Here is a 25,827-nt window from a genome sequence, read left to right on the forward strand (position 1 = left end):
GAAATATATGGGACTCCTTTTTGAGTTCTCACCATGTCTTTAGGTTCTCTTTTGAAAGTTTAAAGCTCACCCATAACTTCTTATCTTCTGCAACGCTGAAGGAATGGAATCTGGCCTTTATCCCCAAAAGGCAGCGGAAACAGACAATGTGCAGAAATGTATAATTGAACTGCCTTTTGTTTTTCTTTCAAAAAAGGGAACATTGAAACTACAACTAATATTTGTTAAAACAAAAGACCTTCTCCAGTGTAATTTTTATTTTCCTGTTAATGTGAAATGCTATTTTGGGTTTATCATAAAGTCTATACAGTTTGTAATATTTCTGATATAAATTATTGTGCTCTTGACTGTATTGCCATTTATTTCCTGAAATGTGCATTTGGAACACATGAAATGCAGGAGAAATACTGTATGTGTATAGTGTAGAAATTTATAATTCCTTTAACTGACCCTTGAAAGATGTGATGCCATTATTTGTTACTGCTCTATTCTATGACAATAATAATTTAGACTGCTGCAAATCTTACCATGTTAAATTATTTTCCAGTCTGTAACATTTTAAACATGTCTTTTTATTTAGGGCATTCTCTTGGTTTATGATATTACCAATGGCCAGAGTTTTGAAAATTTGGAAGACTGGTATAATGTGGTAAAAAAAGTGAATGAAGGATCAGAAACACAGCCACTTGTGGCCTTGGTTGGAAATAAAAGTAAGTTACTTATATTTACTTATAATTGAAATACTCTGGATGTGGTTTGCTATTAAAGAAATGACATAAGGTATATGTATATTTAGCAAAATGCAACTGAATACTATCTTGTGTGTTTTTGCTGTGTACAGATGACATATTTGGGTATACTTCAGGATTATGGCTGTGGGCAGAGAGATTATGTTATGGGATTTGTTGCATCATGCTTTGCCTAGCCTGCAGCCTCTCTCCCTGTGTCCTCTTTGCTTGGAGAGCAGCATACAGGAGGAGGGAGATCACTCCCCCATGTTTGAATTTGATAGACCCCAGGAAATAACCACGGCAATGGAGAATTGAGGAGCATTTCTGGGTGTATTAAAAGGTATATTTCATGGTTCTGTATGTTAAGAGACTGCTGCATTAACTAGTGGTATATGTTTAAAAAACTACACTATGCATTAGGCATAATACCTAGGAATTGCTTATCAGACTTTTTTCAAGGTTATCTGTAGTTGTGCACATCAGGTGATTTGTGTTGTTTTGGGATTTTTAGCCTCCTTTTTTTGATCATATAAGTATAATATAAGGGTTTTCTTCTGACCACCAAAATACGTCACTTTATATAATAATCACTTAGATAGTTTCCTAATTATATAGATTCCAAATTTCCCCATTTCCAATTAAAAAATCTTACACAAACATTATTATTAACATACCTGATGTCTTGATCCTGGCTTTCTTACCCATTTTTCTGTTGAAGATGGTAAAAGCAACATATAAAAATTTTAGAATCAAAGTGATAGAAGTGGGTACATAATTTTTAAACACAACAAATGTGTTATTTGAGCAACAGAAAATATTTGATATTTTTTTCACTTCACAAATAATTTGTTTGTGTTACAGTGACCATGTCATCAACAAACCTGAGAGAAGAACCTTATCCAGCATATTAGAATTGTTTAAAATAATTTGAAAACAATGCAGAGACAACACTTTCATTCAGAACCATTAATTGTAGTATTGCTACAGTGTTGCTGTAACATTTTATGACATTAATTATGAAAGACTAATTTCCTGTGAAGAAAACAGAGAAGGTCTTAAAGTTACAATATATAAATAGCACTTCTGAAAGCGTAACACTGACGGTGTTGTACTCTAGCTGACCAGAGTCAGTAATACAAATTCTGTTGAAATTCAAATGAAAAGTATTTTTCACTGGTTTCTATTTTGCCCTAAATTTGGACTTCCTTGCTGGAGTTGTGCAAATATTACTAAGTATTTGCAGTAAGATACACTGTAACATAGCATAAAAAAAATGTTCCTTTGCTAAACTGGCACAATAGGTGTAGAAAATGATACATTGTCTTTGATTTGGAGGTTGGTTATTTCTTTTTTTTTTCAAATATACATGCCCACAATTCTTTAATATCTGATGTTTCCTTGGGAGCATCTGGAAGTAGAATCTGGTTTCCTAGGTGAGTTTTCAGACAAATGCTGACACTGACTAGTGAAAGGGCTTTCATTTTATGGAAATAGCAGTTGAAGGAGTTACTTGCTGCCTTGTTTTCCTTCAGAAGCTGTATAAAGAAAAGCAGCAAAATATTGATTTCATGTGATGCTAAGGATGTTTGTTGCTGTTGCACATGTTGAGCATGCAGGGGATACTGTTTACAGAGGGATGTTTTTGCTTTATTTTTATTTCAGCATGGTAAAAATTAGACTTTGAAAGTATATTGCTTTTCTGAATTCTGTAGTAGGATAAGAATATCTAGGAGGGCTTCCACCCCAATACTCAAAAATTAATAGTAGGCTGTTGTCGTTACATAAATGGAAAACAAAGCGTTTATATAGAAGCATGGTTTTGACTCTCACATATTATGAAGAGATAATACTATTGGTACTAGCAAATTATTAAAGAGGAATCACTCTGTTCAACTTTTTTGCTTAGTAAGTGATAAAACACTCATATGCAATGCAAGAGCAATAATAGGTTAAGAGCCAGGAAAAGCCATTTGATGAATTGATGGACTTACTTGACCTCATGCATCATTCAGAAGAAATACTCCAGTGAGTGGTTTCTGTCTCAGGATTGTACTTGTTTTTTTGAGCTGTACATGTCTTTTAGGAAAATATCCAGGTAAGCTCATTGAAAGATTAGAAATGTCAATATCCACAGGCAAGTTATTCTAACACTTAACTTTCTTTCTGATAAAAGCTTTTAAAATTTGCCAAGTATGCAGTTATTTTCATTCATAGCATTTGGAAAGCTTTGGGCCAGTCTTTAGACTGATAAGAATTTGGAAGCTCAGCCTCTGTTTTGAAACTTTGGCTTAAACTTAGTTACTTAACTTGGGCTGTCCTTTGTCTGTTTTCTCTTAGTAAGTATTTTCTGTTTTCTCTTAGACAGTCTGAAATACGTGTGTATTTTTTCCATTTGGGGGAGACATACCTGGATTTTCTCTAGGGAAAAAGCTATAGCTTGGAAGAAAACAAAAATATTTCTCTACACAATATGATGCAGAAAACTCTACACTTGAATTCTATACAACTTCCCTGAGTAATTTTGTCATTGAAAGCAAATTATTTGATACCTAGCAGTATCTGGTGCATAATTGTTTACTACTGTTAAGTCATGCAGTTTTATAGGTAATTTATTAGCGGTTTCCAGTATAAATTTGTAGTCATTTTCTTAAATGTTAAGTTTGTGGGGATTTCTCTAGTATTCCATAAAACTTGAAGAAACTGTTCAGTGCTGATTTAAATGAAACAGTGCTTGTTTTCACTGTTCTGGTTTATTGTGTATTGCAATAGATTAGCAGCATGAACACAGTAAGCTGCTGTGTCTGTTTAAAGCATGATAATTAACTTCAGAGTGGTGTCAAGCTATTAAAATGTCCTGTTGTGATTGTAAGAGGTTAAGATTTAATCATGAAACATTTGAAAGGTAATTTCTACTTAAAAAGCTCCTATCAGCTGCTGGTGTCTTATCCATCAGAGATTTATTTGAAAATAGTAGAGCAGTATGAATTGATACCTAAATTCTGAAATTCTGGACCTTCCCACCTCTTTTTTATTTTCCATTTTTTCCACTTCTCATTTTGTTTGCTTGTTTTGGTTTTTGTTTGTTTGTTTTTGGTGGTTTTTTTTTAGATGAAGGCATGTCGTTGCCCACTAATTTATTAAAAAAAATTGGGAGAGCAAGAGCTTCAGAAATGCTGATCTCCGTTGTAAAACCAGGACTTTATTGAAGCTGTCTGGGTTCCCTCTGGGCGCTTAGTTTCAGTTTCATTCTTTTTTCTTCCTGTACCTTTTTTCTTTTTCTCTATAGCCTGTCCGACACATTTGATCAGACAGTAGAAAGCTGATTTGAATCAAGATCTGGCCCAGACCTGCTTTCTGCACCAGTGCTCAATTATCAATTGTCTTTCCATAGATTTTTGTCTGTGCATTTGATGAACAACAGAAGGAATTATAAAATTTAATGTAGAGATATTTTTTCCTATTAATTCTAAGTCATAAGATCTTAATAATCCTGAACTTCACAGTTGACATTGAATCTTACAATTGACTTTCCTAGTAGCTTACCTTGTGTTATTTTATTCTTATTGAATACAAAGTATATTTGAAGTGTGCTTATATCTGTGTTGCTAGTACCACTTGCTTTGCACTGCTGATTGGGAAGTAACCCTTACAGTTAATTTTAACTTTATGTTTTGGAGTTTCTATGCAATAACTCAAAACTTTTGTATATATGTTGCTGTCAAATACTTTGATTTGTATGGTATAAATGAGACTATAGTTATCAAGTGAATGAATTGTGTTTTGTGCACTTAGGATCTTTGCTTAAATTAGGTATTGATAAAGTTCAGTGATCAAAATGGATCTTCTAGTCATTAAGTGTGAATTAGAGAGGGTTTACCATGTTTCATATGATTGATGTATTTGCTTCCTTTCTACCTTGATGGCTTTATGTATTTTCTTCTGCACTAATCTATAAGCAGTCTCCTCAAGTGTCATACCAGCATTTTCAGTGGATATATTGTAAACAAAAATTAACCCAGGTTGCATGGGAGCTATACTCATTGTGATTTATAGCTCCCAAGATGGTCTTAGGGCACTGGTTATCTGTAGCTTATGTAGGGGGTAGGAATTATCAGGTACTGGTGTATAGTGGCTAGATGAATGATTTCTGTTCTTAGAGATATTAACCAGATCCACTCCTCAATAAAGACTAATAACTCAGATTTTTAAACAATCTTCATGACAGATGAGGGCACAGAGGAAAATGCATCAACACTAATTAAGAATGTTGACCGTTTGTTCGTCTTGGCCGTGATTAATTGATCTTGGAGTGCTATCTCTGAACAGGAAGTGGGATGCTGTTACATTGTGAAGTTTAAAGGTTACATTTCAGTGTACCCTTTAACTTGCCCTTACATGCAACATAAAATGTTTTTACCTATCTTATCTGAGCAGAGAAAGAAACATTTTCCAGCCCAGATACAAATTAACATTTGGTGTTTTGTGTACCAATGTGAATCTGGCTAGTCATGGGACTTGCCCAGTGTACTTTTTGACTCTGTTGCTGCATTATATACTTAGTCTCCTCCGTTGTACTCAGAAAATTTCTTCATTAATACTCACTTTGATAATCTGTTTTATTTAAATTCAAAGCTGTGCATTCATTCTCTTGTCCCTCCCAACCGTCCCCAGTTTTCTGCTCTTGCTTCCTGCGGGCTCACCCTTTTAAGGTCCTTCACCTGTAATTAAGACAAGTGTTGAGCAGCTAATGCAAAGAGCCCTGTTCTTTAGAGTCTTATGCCTGATAAAGCTAAAGTTCCTGTATGCCCACCAGCAGGTTGGTCACCTGAGCCTTACACATGCTCTTGGGATTGGAGGGTAAACTACTTACATGTAGAGACTCCCTGAAAAAGAAAACCTTGTCCTGTGCTACAATAATTTTACCAACTCATTTGAATAAATGTAGAATGATACCCTGTTTTAAAATATATATAAAATGTTTGTCTCAACCTTGTTTGTCTCAACCAAACCTGTTTGTCTCAACCAAATGTTTGTCTCAGCTTGTAAGATTAATAGAAAATTGGAGTCCTATGGATTTGTTTCAAAGGTCAGGTAGCTTTTTAACAAGAAACTTAAATTAACGGAAGAGAAAACCACAGGTAAAAATGATCTTTTATTTGCCATAATATTATATTTCCAACCCAGTATCTCAATATGCTCTGTATTACTTTAGCAGCGGGAGCAACCTAGGAGCACACACATTTTTGAGTGAAAAAATTACCTTGCTTGTCTGAGAAAGCATTTGTCTTGCAAGATTTTGATCCTAAATCATGCTTAGCTTAACATTAATAGGGCTGAGTACCATCCATGCTGAAGGGATCTATTAAATTATGCCTGTTAAATTGCCATGTGGACAAGTCTACTAAACTGTGATTAGTAGACAGAGCTTGAGCCTCAAGTGCCGTTCTTTGGAAAGGATCTGAGTTTACAGAATTTTATACAGAACAAAAGAAGAAAGGTTTATTGCTCTTGTATAGTATTTACCTTGCCATTTTGTATTGTCTGTGAAGGGAAAACACCTGGCAGGAAAGATTACAAGGATCTGTGTGTATGTATTGCATTTTGGCTCCTGTCTTCGTGTGACTTGCTGTGATAAATATATCTGTTGCAAAGGGCTGCAAATCAGCCTGTGTTTTACTTCAAGCCTTCTTTCAGAATCCTTCACTAAATGATCCCTTGGATGAGAAGGCAGTGGACACAGAAGCTGATTAGTAACCTGGTTAAAGGCAAGTTTTTAGACTTCTGGACTTTCTTAGAGTGCTCCAGCCATTATTGAAGCATGTATACAGTATAGTTTTTGATGGTGAATCCTTTTTTTCATGATGCTCAAAAGATAATTAATAATCCTTGTCAAATGCCTGTAATCATCCCAGATAGCATTAGTTAGTAGTGAGCTTCTTTTTTCATTTGTGTTCTGCTGCAGTCTGGGGTTCATGACAGAGTTGAAGGTGAACAATATACACAACTTGCACACAGAAGACATGTTACTGTTGTACTGCTTGTCTGAGTTTGAGATTTGTACAGCTAGACAGAGTCCTGACATAAACAGGTGTAGTTCTATGAAAATCAATGAATTTGCATTCAGTTGAACCAGGGCAGTTCAGATCTGTGCAAACTATTTGCAGAAAAAATGTTTTCTCATTTGTATCGTACAGTGCTTGTACAAGAAAGTGAGTGAGAAAGTGAATAGTCATGAACTATTCCAACTAATAAACAGTTAAGTTATGCTACACTTTTTTTTTTATTTTAGTGACAATGAATAAACTGCTTTCTTCTTCCTACATGTAAAAACTTGAGGCTGCACTTGAGATTTTTGTTTTGTGCCCTTGAGTTTTGCGTGCTATGACTAACCAAGAACCACAACCAAGTTGAAGGACCTGGTAGACAGTTGTTAGTGTAGTTGGAACTCAAACACCAGTGCTACAGAAATACCAGTAAATAATATATTCTCATTCCCTAACAGTTATGCTTAAATTGAGAGAAATCTGTAGAGATGTCATTGAAAAATGCAAATAGAAGTAAACTGTTTAAATACAAAGGTTAGAACAGTATATGTATCATGTTTTTATAATAATACACAAATGAAATGCTGAGAGATCTCTTACTGTTTCCATGGATTTTGTCTGTGGTTTATTTAGCAATGTAGACATACGCCCAATAAAAAAAGATGCTGCATAAACTATAGTTCAGGCTGAATGTGCTTCTGTTTTTGGTTTAGGTAGAAATGTTTTTTCTGGCTGCGTCCTTCATACTTAGGTCTTCTTACAACAAATGGAAAGCCCTTAATTGTACCTAAGGGAATAGTTAATCTACGGTGGACATATGGTGGACAAAAGCTGAGTCTAGTAAATGAAAAAAATTATAAACAGAAAATGTGTGAATGTCTGCACAGTCTGAGAGTCATGGGAGATATTGTGCTGTTGGATTGGAGCTTATTTTAGGTTAATTTGCTATTCTTTTCTATTAGTATATTAATAGAAGTCAGTGGAGCATAATGTACATAGTTTTAAAACCCAGTCAAATTCACGTCTGTTTTATTAGATTGAAAAAAAATACCTGGTTTTAAAACAGGGCAGAATTTCTTTTCTTTGCCGGTTGTCCTGCTCCTACCTTTGCCACATGACATAAATGCAATTTCGATTTCATTAGTGGAGGGAAACTCTCTGAAATTTTTAAAAGTTATAACATTTGATTTGGAGTAGTTAATCAGTGTTAACCCTGAGCAGCTCTTGGGCTTTATGGATTCAAGCATTATATGTGGTTGCACTGCTCCAGCAAAAGGTTAAGTATTAATGGAAAATGTTCACAGCTCTTTTACTCAAAGAAAACATGTTACTTGTAAGTTTTCTTTTGATTTTACTTTTACAGTTACATTGAATGTCTTCATTCATTTAGCCATCCATAAAGCAAATATTGTTGCACATGCAGTGGATAATAAGTCTTTTTAGGACTACTTGTGTGGTATGTCACAGATCATTAACTGCAAGTAACCACCTGACTTGAGGGAAGTCTGGAAGCATCATTACAGTGAAGTAAGCTTTTATTTCTGTATCACTGCAGCACATTGATTTGTAGGAATGTCTCCATTAGCTACTGTGGAAATATATTCTCATATATTATTATTGAAGGAAGTTGATGAGAGAAGATAAGCAAATTTTGAATGTGAATAGGGCATTACTATTAAGATTTTGGATAAAATGGAGAAAAAGACAAATGTTATTGTAGCATTATTTTCTATTTAAAAGCTAGATAAGTCAGTAAACTAATATTTTTTTAAAGCTTTCAAGTTTCAGAGTCAGACTGATAAATACAGTAACAGTTGTACAGTGTTTTAACTGAAATGCAGGTAGTAGTTGAATAAATGTAATACTCTGTATGGGCAGAGAGTGTGGAAGAGAAATTTATTCCTAACCAACAGGGAAAACTTCAGCTTGTTCTACTGATTTCAATCAACCAGAAAAAGAAAATCAAGACTTTTATTGGAAGTAAGCAGTTATTATTCCAGTTCAATTTAGAGAATGAGGGATAGTTTATGCTAATATGGGAAATAATCATAATGGATAACCTTCACTTTCTTTGTGGTATGGCTGATGTGCATAGAGATCGAAGAACAAAGAAAAATTACAGGGAATGCATTGTGTGTACATTTTTTAATTGTGTAATTGTCAGGACATCATCATGTTTATTGGGGTTTTGCTAGTGAAGTGGAAATTAATGGTGCCATTTTGAGTTTAGCCCACAGTAACAGCTCCATTCCTGAGACACTGTGGGTTTATGATACCCATTTCAGTACAGGAACGTGTGCTCTGCTAAATGCGTGGCTTTTTTTGGGTAGAGCTTTAAGCATATTAAGCACTTATGGTTATGAGTTCAAATATTGTTCCAGTATTTGAGAAGGCATGTCTTGATGAGGTACCAATTGTGCTGTAGTTTCTTTCTGCATTCTACTTTGGTGTTTTTTATAGATCATGGTTTTTTGAGGGGAAAATTTGTATTTGGAAAAAAAAAAGTCATTCCTTATGTGTGTGTAATATGAGACTGTGAAGATGTTACCACAGAAGTAACTACTAGGCCAGTATCAAACAGATCACCGAGATAAGTCTGTTGGTTAAATGCAGAGAGTGTTGTTGTTATTTACACTCTGTGCTTCCAGCCATTGTGGTTTGGAGGATAACTTCAAAACAGGCTTGTTTTAGAAGGAAAGGTTTAAGACTCCACATTAAATTCAGTTTAAAATCAATTAAGATTTACTGAAATTTGTTGATTAAGGAGGGTGGAGTAAAGTGATGATAAATGGTAAATTAGTAATCTAATTTATTTATTTAAAATAAAGTTGTACAAGAGGAGGCCTTTATGTACATTACACATAGTTTCTATTTCAAAAATACTGAGTTCCCTATGAAATTTTCATGATATATTTTTGGTTTTTTAAATCTAGTTTTTTTTCAGAAGTAGTCTTAAGATAAAAATTTTTGTTGTTTACATGGGTGTAAATTTATAGCAGAATTAGTGAGCTACTCCAAGTTTACTCTGGTGTTCTCGTGCTAGCCCCTAGTTTATAATATTCTTCTGGATTACCTTTTTTAATATGTATACTATGAGAGTTTTCTTTGGTTGCAAATTTTGTCCAATATTTTTACCTAATTATGTGTGATGACAGGAATATATTGTACTGGTATAATACTAGTATGTAGAATTCTACACATGGTAGAATTCATTAAAGTCTTGAAGTATGTGTACAGAAAGAGGAATAACATTAAATCTTTCTGACTTTGACTGGAGAACTCAATCATACCTAGGTCATACCATTGAAAAACTGCCATCAGGACTATTGCTTTTTGTTTCATATCTAAACAAAAAGCATTAAAAAAAAAGGTACGGCCTAAATAGTTGAATGGAACACAAGAACAGTAAAATGCCTTGGGAAAGGCTTGCTTTGGAAAAATCCAGGGATATAATCATGATGTGTATTTAGGACAGCTTTAAATTGTTAGATTTTGTAACCAAGCATTTTTTTGTGGTAGATAATTTAACATGAAGGCTGGAAAAACCAAGATTTGTACAGATAGCACACCTTTGATGCTGTGGACAGGAAGAGAGACCCTCAGTTCCTAAAACCTTACTTCATACATTTCCAGGAGCTTGATGTGTTTTGTTTTGCAAATGCCACTGTAATGTCTCATGGGATATGTATCTTTATGCTTTTCTTCATTCTTCATTCTCCTACAGGCTTTGCTGCTGATGATATGGGTAGAAAGGCTGGTTTAGTTGTTGTTTTATTTTTCTCATTATATTTTCCATGATGTAGGTTTGCCTTCCCCTTAGGTATGATAGGACTTTGTGAGAGTAGTGCACCAGGAATACTGTCCAACTGGCAAATCTAAACTTGGGAGGAAATAACAGTGTAAGACAAGCAAAAAAATCCCTCTCACAAGGCACCATACTGATCCTTCTGATTGAAACTGTTTGGTTCTCTTGATTGGAATTTTTTTCAGGGAGTTAGTTTTGTATGGAGAAAGGAATCTTTTTGAGCAGAAAAAGTAGTTTTCAATGTAATATATGAGCCCTAGTAGTTATGACTGATAGTTCTGAACTAGTTCAGCTGTAGAGAATTTCCAGAGTTTTTGAGTTTAATTCATTGTTTAATTCTAAATATACTGTTGTGGTAGTTTATTTTAATAACATTACCCCGTGTACTTGCAGATACTGGAGAAAAGAAGCTTAGTCTGGTTGTATTGTAATTTTGCAAGGTTGAAAATGGTTCAGTGTGAAGAGTACTGACAGTTCTTTCCCAGTAATATTCAGTACTGCTTTAAAGTAAATTTTTAGAAAGCACTCCCTAAAGCAGCTCTAAAACCTTTTATTTCTTAAGTTGTGTCAAGCTGTACAGAAGAAGTAAAGGAAACAATATAAAGAAAGATTAAGGAGCAGTCGTTGTAGACATCTCTATTGCTAGCTAATATGCTGCCTAATTAATAATTGAGCAATTTTATTGGGCTGACTTCTTAAAGTACATGTGTTAAGATGACCTGCTTTTACACTGTAAGTTTTGCAGTTTTATTTTGGGAATGGTGTATACAAAAGTTTATTAGAGAATGGTTACTGGTCTAGTTGCGTGTTTCAGTGGTTGATCACTAGGGCAATAATGCTGGTTTCTGAGCACAGCCAGCACTTTTTCCAGCTGCTTTATAGTGATATCTTGAAGCTTAAAATGTAATCTATATGGGTAAGCCACAAAAGCCACTATATATTAAAGCAGACTCTGACAGTAAATCAAAATTGAACAGCTGGCAACACTACTAAAGTCATAAACTTATTTATTAAAAAAACTAAACAGAAGAATTATATTAAAAAGAGAGGAATATGTTCTACAGACCAGTGGATATAGCTTAAAACCTGGAAAGTGCTGCAGATTAAGGGCCCAATTTATGAACATCTGTTCTGGCAGTTTCTGTGAGATTCTCATGTTCTTTACAATAAAAGTGTGAAACATGTTTTTCCCCCCATACTAATCATGCTTTTCTGCAGTTCATAAAACTTGCATTGAGCCTTATGCAACTGGGCCTGTCTGCTTTACACACTTGCAGAGTAATTACTGTTCATGAAAGAGTACTATAGCAACATCACAATCCCACCATATACACTCACCCTCACTTGTTCCAAGCAGTCTCATTGCCTTCAAAAGCACTGAAACAAGACTGCAGTTTCCTTCATATTTTTCAGCTTGGAGCATGGCAATGAACTAATAATGGAAGCAGGATGCTAGAGAGCAAACTGGGTAGAAAAATATCTTATACATTGTTTCTCTAAAATTGAAGCATACTTACAGTCTTTCAACTGTTAACTCCCCTTATCTCCTAATTTTGAAATAAATGATCATAGAAAGATTATTTTAATTGTCATATTTACATGGAATAGTACCCTACTTTTTTGGTCATATTGACAGATATGTGAGGGTAAGCTTTAAGATCTGATCTGCTTTGAGAGGGAACTGAAAAATCAAAAGTTTAAAACTGCCTAGTTCCATTGTCAGTGGTACTGTTTGACTTTTGACATCACTGTGACTAAGATTTGTTTCAGAGATTTTAGCCACAAGCCTTCTTTCATAATCAGGCTTGGTCTGCACAGCACAGGACATATTTTGTTCTCTATCTTTTACTTCATGTCCAGTAATTCAGATTGAACTAGAGCAGATCATTTGGAAGGCCATCAGTTTTTCTCTAAAGCAGTACTGACTGCTAACATCCTGCCATTACTAAACAAAGTCAGGTTCCTGACAAAGTCTGTGATTAGGAAACCAATACGTAGAAGGAATACTGAGCAAATGTGCAATAAAATCACTTTCCTTGTCCTAAACAGATTATATTGCTTTGTTGATGGAAATGGTTACTTTTTATTTGAATGCTTTCTTTTAATTTGAATTTGATTACTGTAACTGTGTTATGCCTTATTTATTAGGTTGCAAAACCACATGCTTTTGTAGTTGTTTAATCTGAGGGCAACCCTTGCAGCTGAGAATTCTCAGGACAGGAAAATTTCTGTGTACCTTTTGGGAGCTACTTTCTCGTACATTTAGGCTCATACTAACTGACAGTAGGGAAAAGAAGGGATATCTGATAATCCTTTGGACAAAGAAACGTCTTGTAGCAGCAAGGCATTTTCTGTTTCTATGTCATCCATTTTGGAACATTTTATAGTGTGGGTCAATCTCTGTCATGTTGATAGTGTGTATCCATTTTTAAAGTTGCTTGGCCAATTTTTTCTCCAGCTCGCTTGTGGAATATTAAGAAACTATATTTCAGCAAAATGTATATTGTCATTGATAGCTCTTTCTGTCTTTCCATTGAGTGATACTCTTATGATTAGTTCATTTGTAATGCTGAGGACAGTACTATTAGGAAATAAAACATAAAGTGACTCAGAGTATTTTAACAGTTCTGGATCTTAAGTTTTCATTTTGCTCTAATACAAAACTTGAATTGGTGCACTCTGGATCATTTTATCTGCAAGTGGTGTTCAGTATATTAATGTCAGTTCTTAAAGCATGTTGTTTTTTTTTTTATAGAGGGGTCAGAGACATGAATGCTGTATTTGCTATATCCTTGTGTTTACCTGTGGTAAATTTTTATTTTTGGCTTTTGATTTGTTAAAAGGTACAAATGTAATTTGTATGCACCTGCATGACTTGATGTGTGCCCTGGACTTAGCAAGGAACTAACCCAAGAGAAATCAAGGCTTTGTGTCATCAAAGACAATATACCAGAGGCTGTTGTCCCAGAGGAAACCCAAGGAAGGGATCTAGGTTGCAATATTTTTTATTGGACCTGACTGGAATGTTCTGGATTTCTGGTTTTGATTAGCTCAGATTTTCATATTTATAGTGAGCCTCTTGTATGTGGGTGAACAAGGGAATCCAGCAAATGACTGCATCACTGTAATTTTCCATTTGCCTCTCTCTGTTAGGCTCTACTGTCCAGGCTGGATTACTTGTCTCTCTTCTTCCACTTTTTCATCTGCTTCATACTCTACACCTTGTCCCTTCTGCTTGGTGCAAAGACAATGCCCTCAATGTTGTTGGTTTTCTTTTCATCCATAGATGACCAGGATGTGTTACTTCATCAGCCCAATATAGCGGGCTTTTTTCTTTTTTCTTTTTCTTTTTCTTTTTCTTTTTCTTTTTCTTTTTCTTTTTCTTTTTCTTTTTCTTTTCCTCTTTTCTATTCTCTGGCTTACTTTGCATAGTTTTTTACTCTATTACAAAAGATCTAACAGCTTCTTTGAATAAACTTGATGGATGAACTACTAAATTCTTTTGGTTTAAGTAGTAGCTCTACTAGTGTACCGAAGAAGATTTCTTTTGGAGCTGTTACAGTCTACTGGGTGCATAATCTACATGAATTAATGTGGTATTTCCTTCATAATCCTATGCATTTTCTCCCTTAGAGCTGCTTTTATGTTTTCTGTAAGAACTTTAGTAGAATGTACTTTAAATATGTGTTGATATCCAGAATTGTTATATTGTCATAGTGTGCTTTTGTACTTAACATGTACAAGTAGAAATAAGCTGTGCTATTTTTATTCTTTCTGTGGGTTTTTTGTTAGAATTTTGTATTTAGTGCTGCTTGTTAAGTAATTAGGCCAAGAAGGCTGAATTTTTTTTGAGTATGCTGGTGTTAAAAATGTAGACTGCTGTCTGGTGGGGTTTTCAAATGGGCTTAAACCATTGCCTAGCTGCCCAGTTGCTTTGGTACTTAAAAAAGTGCCCCTAGGATGCCTGTTTTCATCTTTCAATCTCTCAGTACCATTGCAAGTGTGACTCTAAATGTTTAATTCTTCCAAAAAGGAGATGTCTAAATGTAGGGGAACTTCAGTTATTTTGATAACCAAACCAGTAAATATCTGGCAATATTAATGAGCTAGTTCTGACCTGAGTGTCTGAGTTTTTTGAGTTTCTAAAAGAATTTGCGAACAACATTGGAACCTGTGAAGCCACTTCATTCTGGAATCAATTTTAGGATTGGTCCAAGGGAAAAGCATAGTAGACGTCACAATTCTATTATATTTGCAAAACAAAATTTAGTTTAATTTTGCAAAATGTTTTCGAAGAAACATAGAGTTAACTTCTCTTTAGCAAATAAAATCACTTGAGTGTGGTGTGCACTTAGTGTAGGGAAACTTATTTTGTGTGTTTACTCTACCTCACTTCTTGTTCTGGAATTATTTTCCCTAGCATCAGCACAGCTGCATCATCCATTTCCACAGTCCTTTTAACCTCCGCTTTTAATTAAAAAAAAAATAAATCAAATGCTGTTTAAAGCTTCCCATTTAGTTTTGGGAAAATAAAAGTTCACATCTAGCTTAGACGTGTGTGAACAGCTGTTAAAAGCCACAAGCAAAACGATACTTATAAAAGTGCTGGGGGGAATTTTAAGAGCAAGCTGCCAGTTTGAGTGTACTTTTCAATAGCTCTTCACTTTCAGCCAAATGGTTTTAACAATAATTTTCTTTGAAAAAAACCTTTTTTATAGAACCAGCAGCCCAAGCAGTTAGGCCAGTGGTAATAGGAGGCAAGTTGCCATTTCTCTTTAACTTTTTATGAAATTTTTCTTTGAATCTGAGGAAATTGCTCATTAGAAAGGTTGGAGGGGCTGATGTCCGCCCATGCCCACCCACATTTAAGTACATCTGTCCCCATTTGATTCTAATGAGGGATCTTGTTCATTGAAATTCCCAAGTTCCAAGTCTAAGCATAATACTTCCCTTGTGCCATATTTCGCAGGCATTATAGTCCTGCTCATGATTTAAGTATTTTGAGGTAATCATAGGATTTCTCTTTTTTAGTCTAGGTTACTAAATCTGATTAAAATCAGTTGGACAGAAACAGGCAGAGAGTTCATCTGATGTTGAATATTTAAAAGAAAGAGGCAAGACTTAGACTTTTCCTTGTTTATTCTAACTTCTGAAAGAGGAAAAGCAAAAAGTCATTCCTTCAAGAACATTTTCTCTTTACTGATATTGGGGGTCATGGGGCTAGAGTGTAAAATGCTCCATAACCTTATATCCATGCGTACATATCTCTGGGATTTGTTTGAGCAATTTGTTTTTGTCCTGTCTGGCTGGTCTATTCCATAAGTGATGCATGGTCACTTATGATGTGATGCGTGGTCACACTGCAAAGCCTTCCCAGAGGTTGGTGGCACTTGGAGCAGATGTGACTTGTGCCACCAGGTTACCCCATGGCAGGGCCATACTGAGTTCACTTAGCCTGAGCCTACTGTGTCAGTGCTCGTTCAGAGCATGCATCTTGATATGGAATTGTCTTCAGACAGCTGGGGAGCATCTAAGGTGTAGTCATTGAATGTTTTATGTGGGAGCAGAGATGCTACTGAAGTTTCTTCAAAGCTGAAATTTTCTTTTTTTTTTTATTTTTAATTGAGGTTGTTGGAGTGTCTGTTGGCTTGTAATCTTAGCAGATTACAGCCTGTCATAACTGGTGCTGTCACTGGTCTTGGTACTTGTTGCTTTGCTGTGGTGTGGTTTCCACACTTGTGGAAATACCTTCAGTATCATTTTTGCTCCCAACAGTGTGGCCTGTGGTGTGCAGCCAAATACTTCATGTTCAAAGGCTTGGTGTGGCATTCATTTAATACATCTGCTTTTGGAATATGCCATTGTTTGCTTTGCATAGACAGCTGGTGAAGATGAGTTGGGTTGCAAGAATGTCAATTCTTTCTAAGTAACTTTGTCATTGTTTTCTCCTTATATGTCTGAGTGTGTTTTGATTTCATATTATTAGAAAGTAAGAACCCAAAAAGCTTTTTTATCACTTCCAGTTTGTTAGATATCTCATTTTTATGTTTAGCTTGAATTCCCCACAAATTTCCTACCATCATTTCTGAAATGAAAAGAAGAAACAAGTAGGACAAGCAAAATCCCAGGTGAGTAATTTCTTTCCAACACAATGTGTATCCCTGGTGTCAAACTGCAAAGCTCTGATAAGACTGGGATTAGAATTTTGGGTATGAATCTCAGAACTATCCTCAAGAATTGAGAAAAATTTTGATGATCCCAGTTTACAAAGGAGAGCAGTGGTGACCAGAGGAATGAAAAAGCTTTTATATGAGGAAGAGCAAAATAGATTGAGCTTCCTAGAAGTCAGGAAAAGACAAACAGGTGTATAAAACCATGAAAAGAGGGTAGAGAACAATTACATGGCGTCTTTTCAATACAAACCCAAGGAAATCTCATGCCTTTTGTTTAAGCAACAAGCTTAAAATAAACATATTAAATTACTCTTTTCACATTGTGAACAACTAAATTGTTGAAGTTCTATTCATTGTAGAAGCCAGAAGTACACATGCCTTCAGAAAGGAACCATAGAGGCTTGTGAAGGGCTGGCCCACCAGTGGCTATAAGACATTTCAGCTGTATTCCTGGCAAACTGGAGATGGAGTGTCAGGCTGGGGAACTCAGGCTGTCTCAAAGTGGGGTGTGTATCAAGGAGTGATCACTGTAGTTGTACTGTTTCTTATTTTCCTGCCTCAGTACCTGCTGCTGAATGCTCTTAAAGGAAAGTTGCTGGAGTGGACTGTGTTAGACCTTCAAGTATTGGACTTTAAAAAACCCCAAATTCACTCTCTCAAGCTGTTGCAACTCCTTCTCCCCTACTCCAAGCTCCAAAAAACCTTCTGGGACAGTGAACAAAACACCTCCACACATCCTTGCAATTTTGACCTTGGTGCCTCAGGTTGTGTTTGTGTGCATTACTTTCTAGTGGTTGGTTAGAACACTGCAAGTGAGAGACTGTGATCTGGATTCTGGTGGTTGCTCTCCAGTCTTAATTATTTTTCAGTACAATTGTCTTTGGATAAAGTAATTAAGAAGGCTGGGGAACAAAGAGAGGTACTGAGTACTCAGTAGTCACTGGTTAATTAATTTTAGGCCTTCAAGGTCATTATTTTAAAGTATCTGCTCTTAACCAGTTGAACTGTGCGAATCTCACAGACTCTTCTGAAAACTCTGTGTCTTGCCTAGACTATATTAAAGAAAATTGTGATACTGAAAGGTTCTAAGAATCAAACATGTTCTTTAATATATTTTTATTAATATGTTTTAAATGGAATTTTGATGTTGACATAAATTTGTCAAAGAGTGGTCAAAGTGATGGCCTAAACAAATGTTTAACCATTAGCTAAAAAAGTTTATTTACTATCCTAATTTAGAACACTTCACCCATGGAAATTGTGCCTGTGGAAACTCTTAATGTATATTAGAAGAGGAGGAGTATTCTAAGTCACAAAGAAATTAGGTCGTCAGCAGGGCTGTGCTAAAATTTTAGTAGATAATATCTTGGGGTTATTTGCAAGGGACTTGTTAGCTTCTTGATGCAAATTCTCCTTTCTTTTTCCAAACCTAGCAAAGGAAGTTCTGCTGATCCTTGAGGACTCCAAACTATAAAAAAATAATTGGGTTTGTTTCACTGTTTGAGATCATGACTGACCAAATAGTCTGGGAAAATACACTTTCAGCAACTAAATTCTGCTTTAAGTCAGATGTAGCTGATTTCTCTAAGTTAAAAATGGAATGAAGCAGAAACTCTTAAAATCACCTTTGGTTTTAGGAAGTCTCAGAAAAGAAATGTTAAAAAGTTCACAAAAAGAAGTTCCAGCTGAACCCCAACTTACTTAATATTTTCAAGTCAAAGAATCCTGACAAAAACTTACGAGAGCATGCATTGTGTTCAAATTTAGCTGTTCTCAGTGATGTATTTCCCACAACACAGCCTGGTCTGAGGTGGTTTTGTCATTGTCTTCACCCACTTTCACTTTTGTCCTCTGCAGTCATGGTAGCACTGCATGAAGTCAGTTTTGTTCACTAATCCAGCCTCAAATGAGCAGAACAAAGACAAGTTTTCTTTGAACATGTGGATTCCTTTTTTTCTGCAGTGGTGCTATCACTTGAGAAGCTTTGGAAGTGCTCAGCCAGTAGCCCAGGAAAAGCCAGGATCATCCCTTTGATTTGCATATATGGTAGCTTAAAGTACTAAAGAAACTATCACTTTTCTAACTGATTTGAGGCCTGCCTTTTCTGCTGAACCATCTACTTTCTTGATGATAGTCTTTTTGGTGTGAGGTTGGTTTGGTTAATTTTATTTTTTTTTCTTTTTGCGTGTGAGAGAGAAATAATAAGAGGGAATTTGATTGCTTTGCAAAGGCAGATGGCTGGGTTTGCATTGATAAAGAGTATGTGCCTTCATTTGTAACAAATTGTGTATAAAGTACTTTTCTTATTCCCTTGGTTCCTTTATGCATTATATAGCTTCTAAAGTCTTGGACAAGGTTGTTAATGATTTTTGTTCAGTCCCTTGTAGATTGCCTGATGACTTGGTTCTCTCTGCTCATCTGAGACTGGTTAATACAGTAAAGTTACAATATTAATATAATCCATCTTAGTGTGTCCACTATTTGATGTTTTAAATTTGTTTGGGAAAAGGCTTTTGTAGCTTTTCCTCAATAGCTGAGTCAATAACAGCTTTCTGTTAAGCTAATGAATTCTGGACCACATGTTCACATTATGATAGAAATTTATGTCAGGGAGAAATGAGCTATATACTCACTCTGCTCAGAGGTAAGAATAGTTCTTCAAGACAGTGATGAACCAACTGATGTATTGATTAAAATTCAGGTAGGCTTTTTTGCCTGCATGGCTAGATTGTGATGATGAAGTATGTGAGTTGGCAAATGCATAGGATTTCTAGTGTCTGCTCTGAAATCATCATATTGTTAAGTATAAGTAGCTTGAGTTCAGTTCTTGTAGTCTTTGAAATGCTGTGGCTCATTTTAAGAATTAGCTGATAAATTTGCTATCATTGATCTGAATGTGCTTGGGTTTAATTTCTCCTTCTGTAGTTAATTGAAGAATGTTATATTTATTTACTAAGCAGCCTCACTTTTTTGCTTATAAAAAGTCATTTAATATAAATTTCATTTGGACTATTAATTTTTTAACTGCCAGTTGAAATCAGTTTGGCTTAGAAATAATTAGTTACAAAAGCTTCCAAATGGAAGAAAAACTGGGCTGCTGTTAAACAGGATTTGATACACATGGAACAGTTAAGCAGTAATAAATTGCCTAGTAACTGAGTAATTTCTCTCAGATATGTGCCAATCTTGTCTCTACATTGAAAAATTTTGGAAGAAGAACTGATGTTTGAAATTGCTTAATGCTGGAGGTTTATTGTAATAACAGTAATACTGACTTGGCCTGATCTTTGAACATTAAAGGCTTGCTTTTATATCCCAGTGAATGATTTCATGTTCATTTATAATTTTTGTTGTGGGAGAGTTCCCAGAGGGGTATGTAGGAGAAGCACTAAGTGTCTCCAACTCCTTATTACATCTGCTGGAACCACAAAGGAATCAGGCATGGAAGGGCCCTGGAGTTAACCTGGGTTGGCTCTGGAGCAAATAATTCAGAGGATTGGATAAAAGCATCACACTGGAGAGGATAGCCAAACACAGCTGCTGGCCTGGTGTCAACAGAGGCATACCTGTGGAAACAGTCTGTGTGGATGGATGCAGCAGTAGCCATCCAGAGTGCTGGCATGGGCCCTCTGAGGAATTGCGTTTTTTTTAGGTGAATGCTTTTTATAGAAGTAAGTTTGGTATTAATAGTTCATTTCTATGGCTTCATGAAATAGATTACTCTGAGATATGTTCCTATGCATTATTTGGAAAACTCTGTTTTAGGAACTGCTAGGTAAGGATAAGACTGTTTTTTGATGTTTTAATATGTCCAGATTTACTATTTTTTGGAAGAAAGTATTTGTCCAACTCTACTTAGTATGGAAGGGGCTGTATAATGTTTGAATGATAGGCAAAACTGGAAATTGGTTCCAAGATTTTGTAGGGATTTGGTGGGGGGAGGGCAGATGGAATTAGTTTTGATTTCTGTCCAGAGCTACAGATTGCATCTCATAACTAATAAATAGATATCTGCCTTTAATAATATGAAAAAATTAGTTTTTCATATGCAATAATGAGACTAACTTTGTTAACTTGCCAGCCCTTTTCAGTGCTGAGAAGGAATTCAACCCTTGCAAGCTCAAGGAGGCTGCAGTTCCACAATTGGTTGGCCTTGTGCTGAAGCACGTTTGCAGCTTGAAGTTACCACTGCTGCTCCATGGGAAATCGGATCTGAGACCTGATCTGGGTTAAATGGAGCAGCCAAAAAGAAATGGCTATTTTTAACATGGATCAGCTCACTGAGCTTGGTAAGCTCACAGGAGCTGCATGGCCTCCTAAGTAGGTGAGGAGGGAATAGTTACACTCTGGCATGAAGGTGGGGATGAAGAGCCAGGAGTGGGACAGGTGAGACTTTCCAAACTTTGGTGCTGGCATCAGTAGGTCTTGGAACTGTGACTGCAGAAGGAAACAGATGTGAGTGAAGGCAGGATGTAAGAAATGTTGTATAAGTTTTCATACAGATTGCAAGATCCTGAATTTCTGAAATTACAGTGAGCTTTATATTTTATGCCTGTCAATCCTGTAAATCTTCATGAATTTCAGAATGGTATTATTTGGTAGTCCTCTTAGTACTTAAATGATGATGACTATACTTTGTCCTGGTATTGATAAATTCTGTGATAATGTAGTAGATACGTGAAAACTAGAGAAGATTTTGAAAGAGATGAAGAAAAGCTGATCCACACATGGCTTGTGTATATATTAGACTAGCACCATCTTCTGAATATTTAGTACACTGCAACTTCATGTCTTCAATAATGCACTTAAAGAACACTTAAAATAATATTCATTCAACTTAGAATTTCAGAAATTGCATTACTATAATATCTTTTTTTACACTCTGTTGACCTTTTGGAATTGTTAAATTCAGCCAAAACAATGGACATCTCTGTTTGAATTAGTAGGAAAAACAGGCTTTTTTTTTTTTTTACCCTTTTCAACCTCTGTCCTAAAACATAACTTTAATAATATAAGGAGGAAATTTATTTTTGAAAAAATCTATTGAACCTAGCAGTTTGTCACTATTTAGCTCAGCTAAATCAATCTAAGCATTTTTTTTGACTTGCAGTAATCCTGATAAAAATAGTTTCATGTTGAATCAGAGAAGAGTTTCTTTTTTTTCTGTCAGCAAGTCTTGTTTTAAAGTGCTGGGGCAGTCATTGAAGTTCATTACAGGGAACTTTGGAAACTACTGTCAAACTCAATAATGTCTAATCTAAAGAGAAATGTGGTTTTTGAAGTTAGGCACATAGAAATGAACTTGTAGTGCATATGAACATTTGAAAAATATAGTGCAGCCACTGCAGCATTGAAAATACTCTCAAAATATTATGAATCAAATGTTTCTATGTTTCTTATATGTTGCTCTATAAAGGGTAGTCTTAGACTACCCTTTATAAAGGGTGAGGGAAAATCTTCATTCTAAGTGGTATAACTTTTTTCTTGTTGGTATTGCTAACACGTTACAATTAGAACATGATGTCTCACTTGAAACTTGATTTTTTTTTCAATGTATATGCCTAATTACTGTGTTTATGAAGGATGCTGGATCAAAATGTGAAATATCATATATATTACTTACATAAAATTCTAAGAATGTGAGAAGAAATGCAGCAACTAGAGTTTCAGAGATACAAAAGAATTATTACATATTTTCATGTTCTACTGTATTTGAGTTATGGTTCTTCGTTAACAGAATTTCTGTTTCTCAGATATGGTTGAACTAATGCTATTGCAGTATAATTTATAATTTCATTAACATGTCCTTGTCTAATGTTGGTGTTTTAATGTTCCTGTGGGGACTGGTATTGGGCATTGGGATTATGGTTTGTGTGAACACAGCTTATTTTTATTTGCCTTGCTTTCTCAGCATCATTCAATAAACATTTTCAACTGTGTTCCTGTCCTGTGCTGGTCACTGTGCCTGCCCTGTGATTTTTATAATTGAACTAATATAGGAAGATAAATTCAGCTGGGTTGTGTTCTCCTGTCCTAGACTTTTTCTCATTTCTCCTTTTCTTTAGGAAATAGGCACTCATAAAGATGTTTGAGTCTAGATTAACACATTTAACTTAACTTTATAACCTAAATTTCTGATTGGCACAAAGATTAGGAAGTCTGAACACAAGTATGAAAGAAGATGAAAGATGACTTAGTGCACAAAGCAGTAAATTGATGGCTCAGTGAAATTTCCTGTGATCTTACACTAGGGCCATATGAGAGTCTGACAGACTGTATAAAAAGCAACAGTGAAAAAATTGTCTTCTCTCCAGGAGTAGCTTGTAATCTTTGGACATGTTTTTGTGTGGAAAGTGAAAACTAATTAACCATAGGTGTGAAATTAGGGAACATCAAAATCTTGTGACACGGTACTTTTGGGAGAGTAGCAGTAGTTTGCTGGAGCCAGGCTGTTCATTCTCCATACCAGAATGCACAAAAGTGTTTCATGTTCTTTTTCATTCACAGCCCCACTTGGTTTGTTTGGCTTATCCAAAGGATGTGTTTGTTTATGTCTGTACACTGCAGTGAACAGAGATGCATCATAAAATCATCTGCACAGAGGTGTGTGCACCACATCCAAACTCCCTGTGCCTCGGTTAATGTGTTCTGAGGCACTGTCTGCTGCCTCAATAGATCTTCAGTGTACTTGGCCACTTGAGTTGCAGGATGGGGAGAAGGCAGTCAACAGTGCCTTTCCTCCACCCCTCTTGCTTTCTGTGACCTTACCCTTTCAAAAATAAAAAAAGCAGAGTACTTCCAGTTATGTTTTAATCCTAAAATAATATTCAAGGTGACTCAAATTTGTATTAGTTTAATAATATAATCTTTTCTGAATACTTGTTTCCAAAAATGTCAGCATTAGGGGTAGGGGTAAGTGGTACAGGTACCTAACAGAAGAGATCAGATTCCAGCTGTCAGTGTAGTCTTAGTCCATTCAGCCAAATGAGAAATGGTTGCAAGAAATTCTGCCAAGAATTTATTAAAAATGAAAATGGGAAATGTCTAGCTGGGAAAAAAAATTTCTTATTTTCTCTTTAACTGTCTCTTTAGCTGTGTAAGCCAGTCATCTGTCATCCCAGTTTTGAAAAGAAACTTGGATGTATTGTTTTTCCTTCATAAGAAATTTTATTTTTGTATGAAAATATGCCTGCTCTTTGTATTTGCAAAGGTTAACATCATCTTAAAAATGACCTGCCATCTACCAGACATTAAACATGCTTGTTATTAGGCAAGAATCCTGTCACACTCTTTAGTTAGCTGCACTTGGTGCTGAGAGGGAGGCATTTGCTTCTGGCTGGTCTTCTTGTTTTCTGTTGAAACCTATTTTAAATCTTGCAAGTGTTAACCTCATTAACCTAAGATGCTCAAGAACCGCTGTTTTAGAGCTTTAGCAGAAGTGCTGTAATTGTTTGTTGTTTAACAGCATTTGAAAGTCTCATTTAATATGGGGTATTTTTTGTAAAGAGAAGTTAATGTAATAACTGCAGCTACTTTCATAAATGCCAATCAGAGAACTTGTCATGCTAAACACATTATTTTTTCATTATTTCCCGTGTTAGAAGAAACTGTCAGCCTCATCAGTTTTATTTTAATGTGTGAAATATCCTTATTCCAAGAAGCTCAGGTTTTGTGTCTTTGTATGACATTTTTTGGACAAGAAAGATAATTTCACATAAGCTTTGTACAAATAAGTGGAGGCCTATGTGAGAGTTGTGCATAAAACCAGGCAAACCTCATTCGCAGGCATGAGGTCTTTCTGTTTTTAAGCAGAGACCTAGGAATTGTTCACCTTTCCTTTCCCATATTAGGCATACATTTTCATGTCTTGTATCTGTAGGAATTTGTCTTTTGGAAGGCACTCAAATAATAGATTTGTCATTTAGAAAGCTGTATTTTTCTTATTGTAATTGAGAAGCATATTTGCTGATAGTTCTAATTTTCTAGAGGAGGATGTGTTACAGTGTTTTGTGTAAATTACAAGAGATTTTAAGCTATCATTTTTTTGCTTTCTGAAACCAGTGATTTCCTGTTGTAGCTGGAAATGTTAAGTGTAGTTTTTAAAGTAGTAAAGTGCAGCAACACCTATTATTCTGCCTTAGCAAGTCTTCTAATACAACATTTGATTTGTTACTATATCCTCATAGGAAAGCATCAGCAGTAGAGTGTTCATGACAGTGAGAAAGTAAACACATGCTTGCAATCAAATTAATGTATTTCATCTGTCTTCAATTAATAACAATCTGTCATGCTATCTATCTGAGAAGTGGCATAAACAGTTTATTTTGTGTTTGGAATAACTTCCTGGAGGTAGTTAATGTGACATGTAGTTTGTCTGACATGAGTATAACCAGATCAACACTCTAGATGTTTTCTTGATAACCTAAAAAAATTACTGAGAAAATCTGTACTGGAACTATATTTATATTTCCTTTTGAGCTTCCTTAAATCAGAGTAGGGGCATAGTTTTCAGGACTTCCATGAAAGAGTTTTCTTTTCTTGGCAGTTACACAATTTTAGTGTGAGAAAAAGATTGAAAGTATTAACAGAAAATTAACTATGAAAAACAGCAGTTTGCACTCTAACATTTGGGATTGAATATTCGAGAATGTGTGCTGTAGTTATTTAGAAGTACCAAATCAAAACAGATTTTCAAAAAGCTAGTTGATACACAAAGTCTGCTAGTGCTTCAGACCAGTTTGTGGGCAAGTTAAGTTATTGTTATTTCTGTATAAATCTGATTATGTTGGATAATAATAATTAGATATTTGATGCTTTCTATTTACACAGAAAGAGCCTTTGTGTCTAAATAGAAAATGAAAGTGCAGTTGCTTGAAATTCTAGGTAACCTATTGAAATACTCTTTAAAATTCTAAGATATAATGAAATAGCACCATCTTTTAATGAGAAAAATAAAAGTAGGTTGCTGGTAAACTGTACCATAAAAAACTAGGGAGGTTGGTTTTTTTTTTTTTTTTGCCCTTTTTTAATTTTACTTTTTTCTTTGGCTTGGTGGTAGAATTAGGATTAAAACC

General features: G+C 35.3%; 1 protein-coding gene across 2 annotated transcripts in view; it reads left to right on the forward strand.

Moving 5' to 3' along the window:
- RAB28 (RAB28, member RAS oncogene family) overlaps nt 1-25,827 on the forward strand; it is a 62,956-nt gene that overhangs the window by 20,592 nt on the left and 16,537 nt on the right. For both annotated transcript variants that reach the window (XM_054295794.1, XM_054295793.1), the window contains exon 4: nt 581-710. In XM_054295794.1, the coding sequence (XP_054151769.1) occupies nt 581-710 (130 nt within the window). The remainder of the gene's footprint in view (nt 1-580; nt 711-25,827) is intronic.

Source organism: Melozone crissalis, unplaced genomic scaffold (assembly GCF_028551555.1).
Source record: "Melozone crissalis strain CALT ecotype California unplaced genomic scaffold, PUWL_Pcris_2 ptg000006l_1, whole genome shotgun sequence".
In the NCBI taxonomy this organism is placed as follows: domain Eukaryota; kingdom Metazoa; phylum Chordata; class Aves; order Passeriformes; family Passerellidae; genus Melozone; species Melozone crissalis.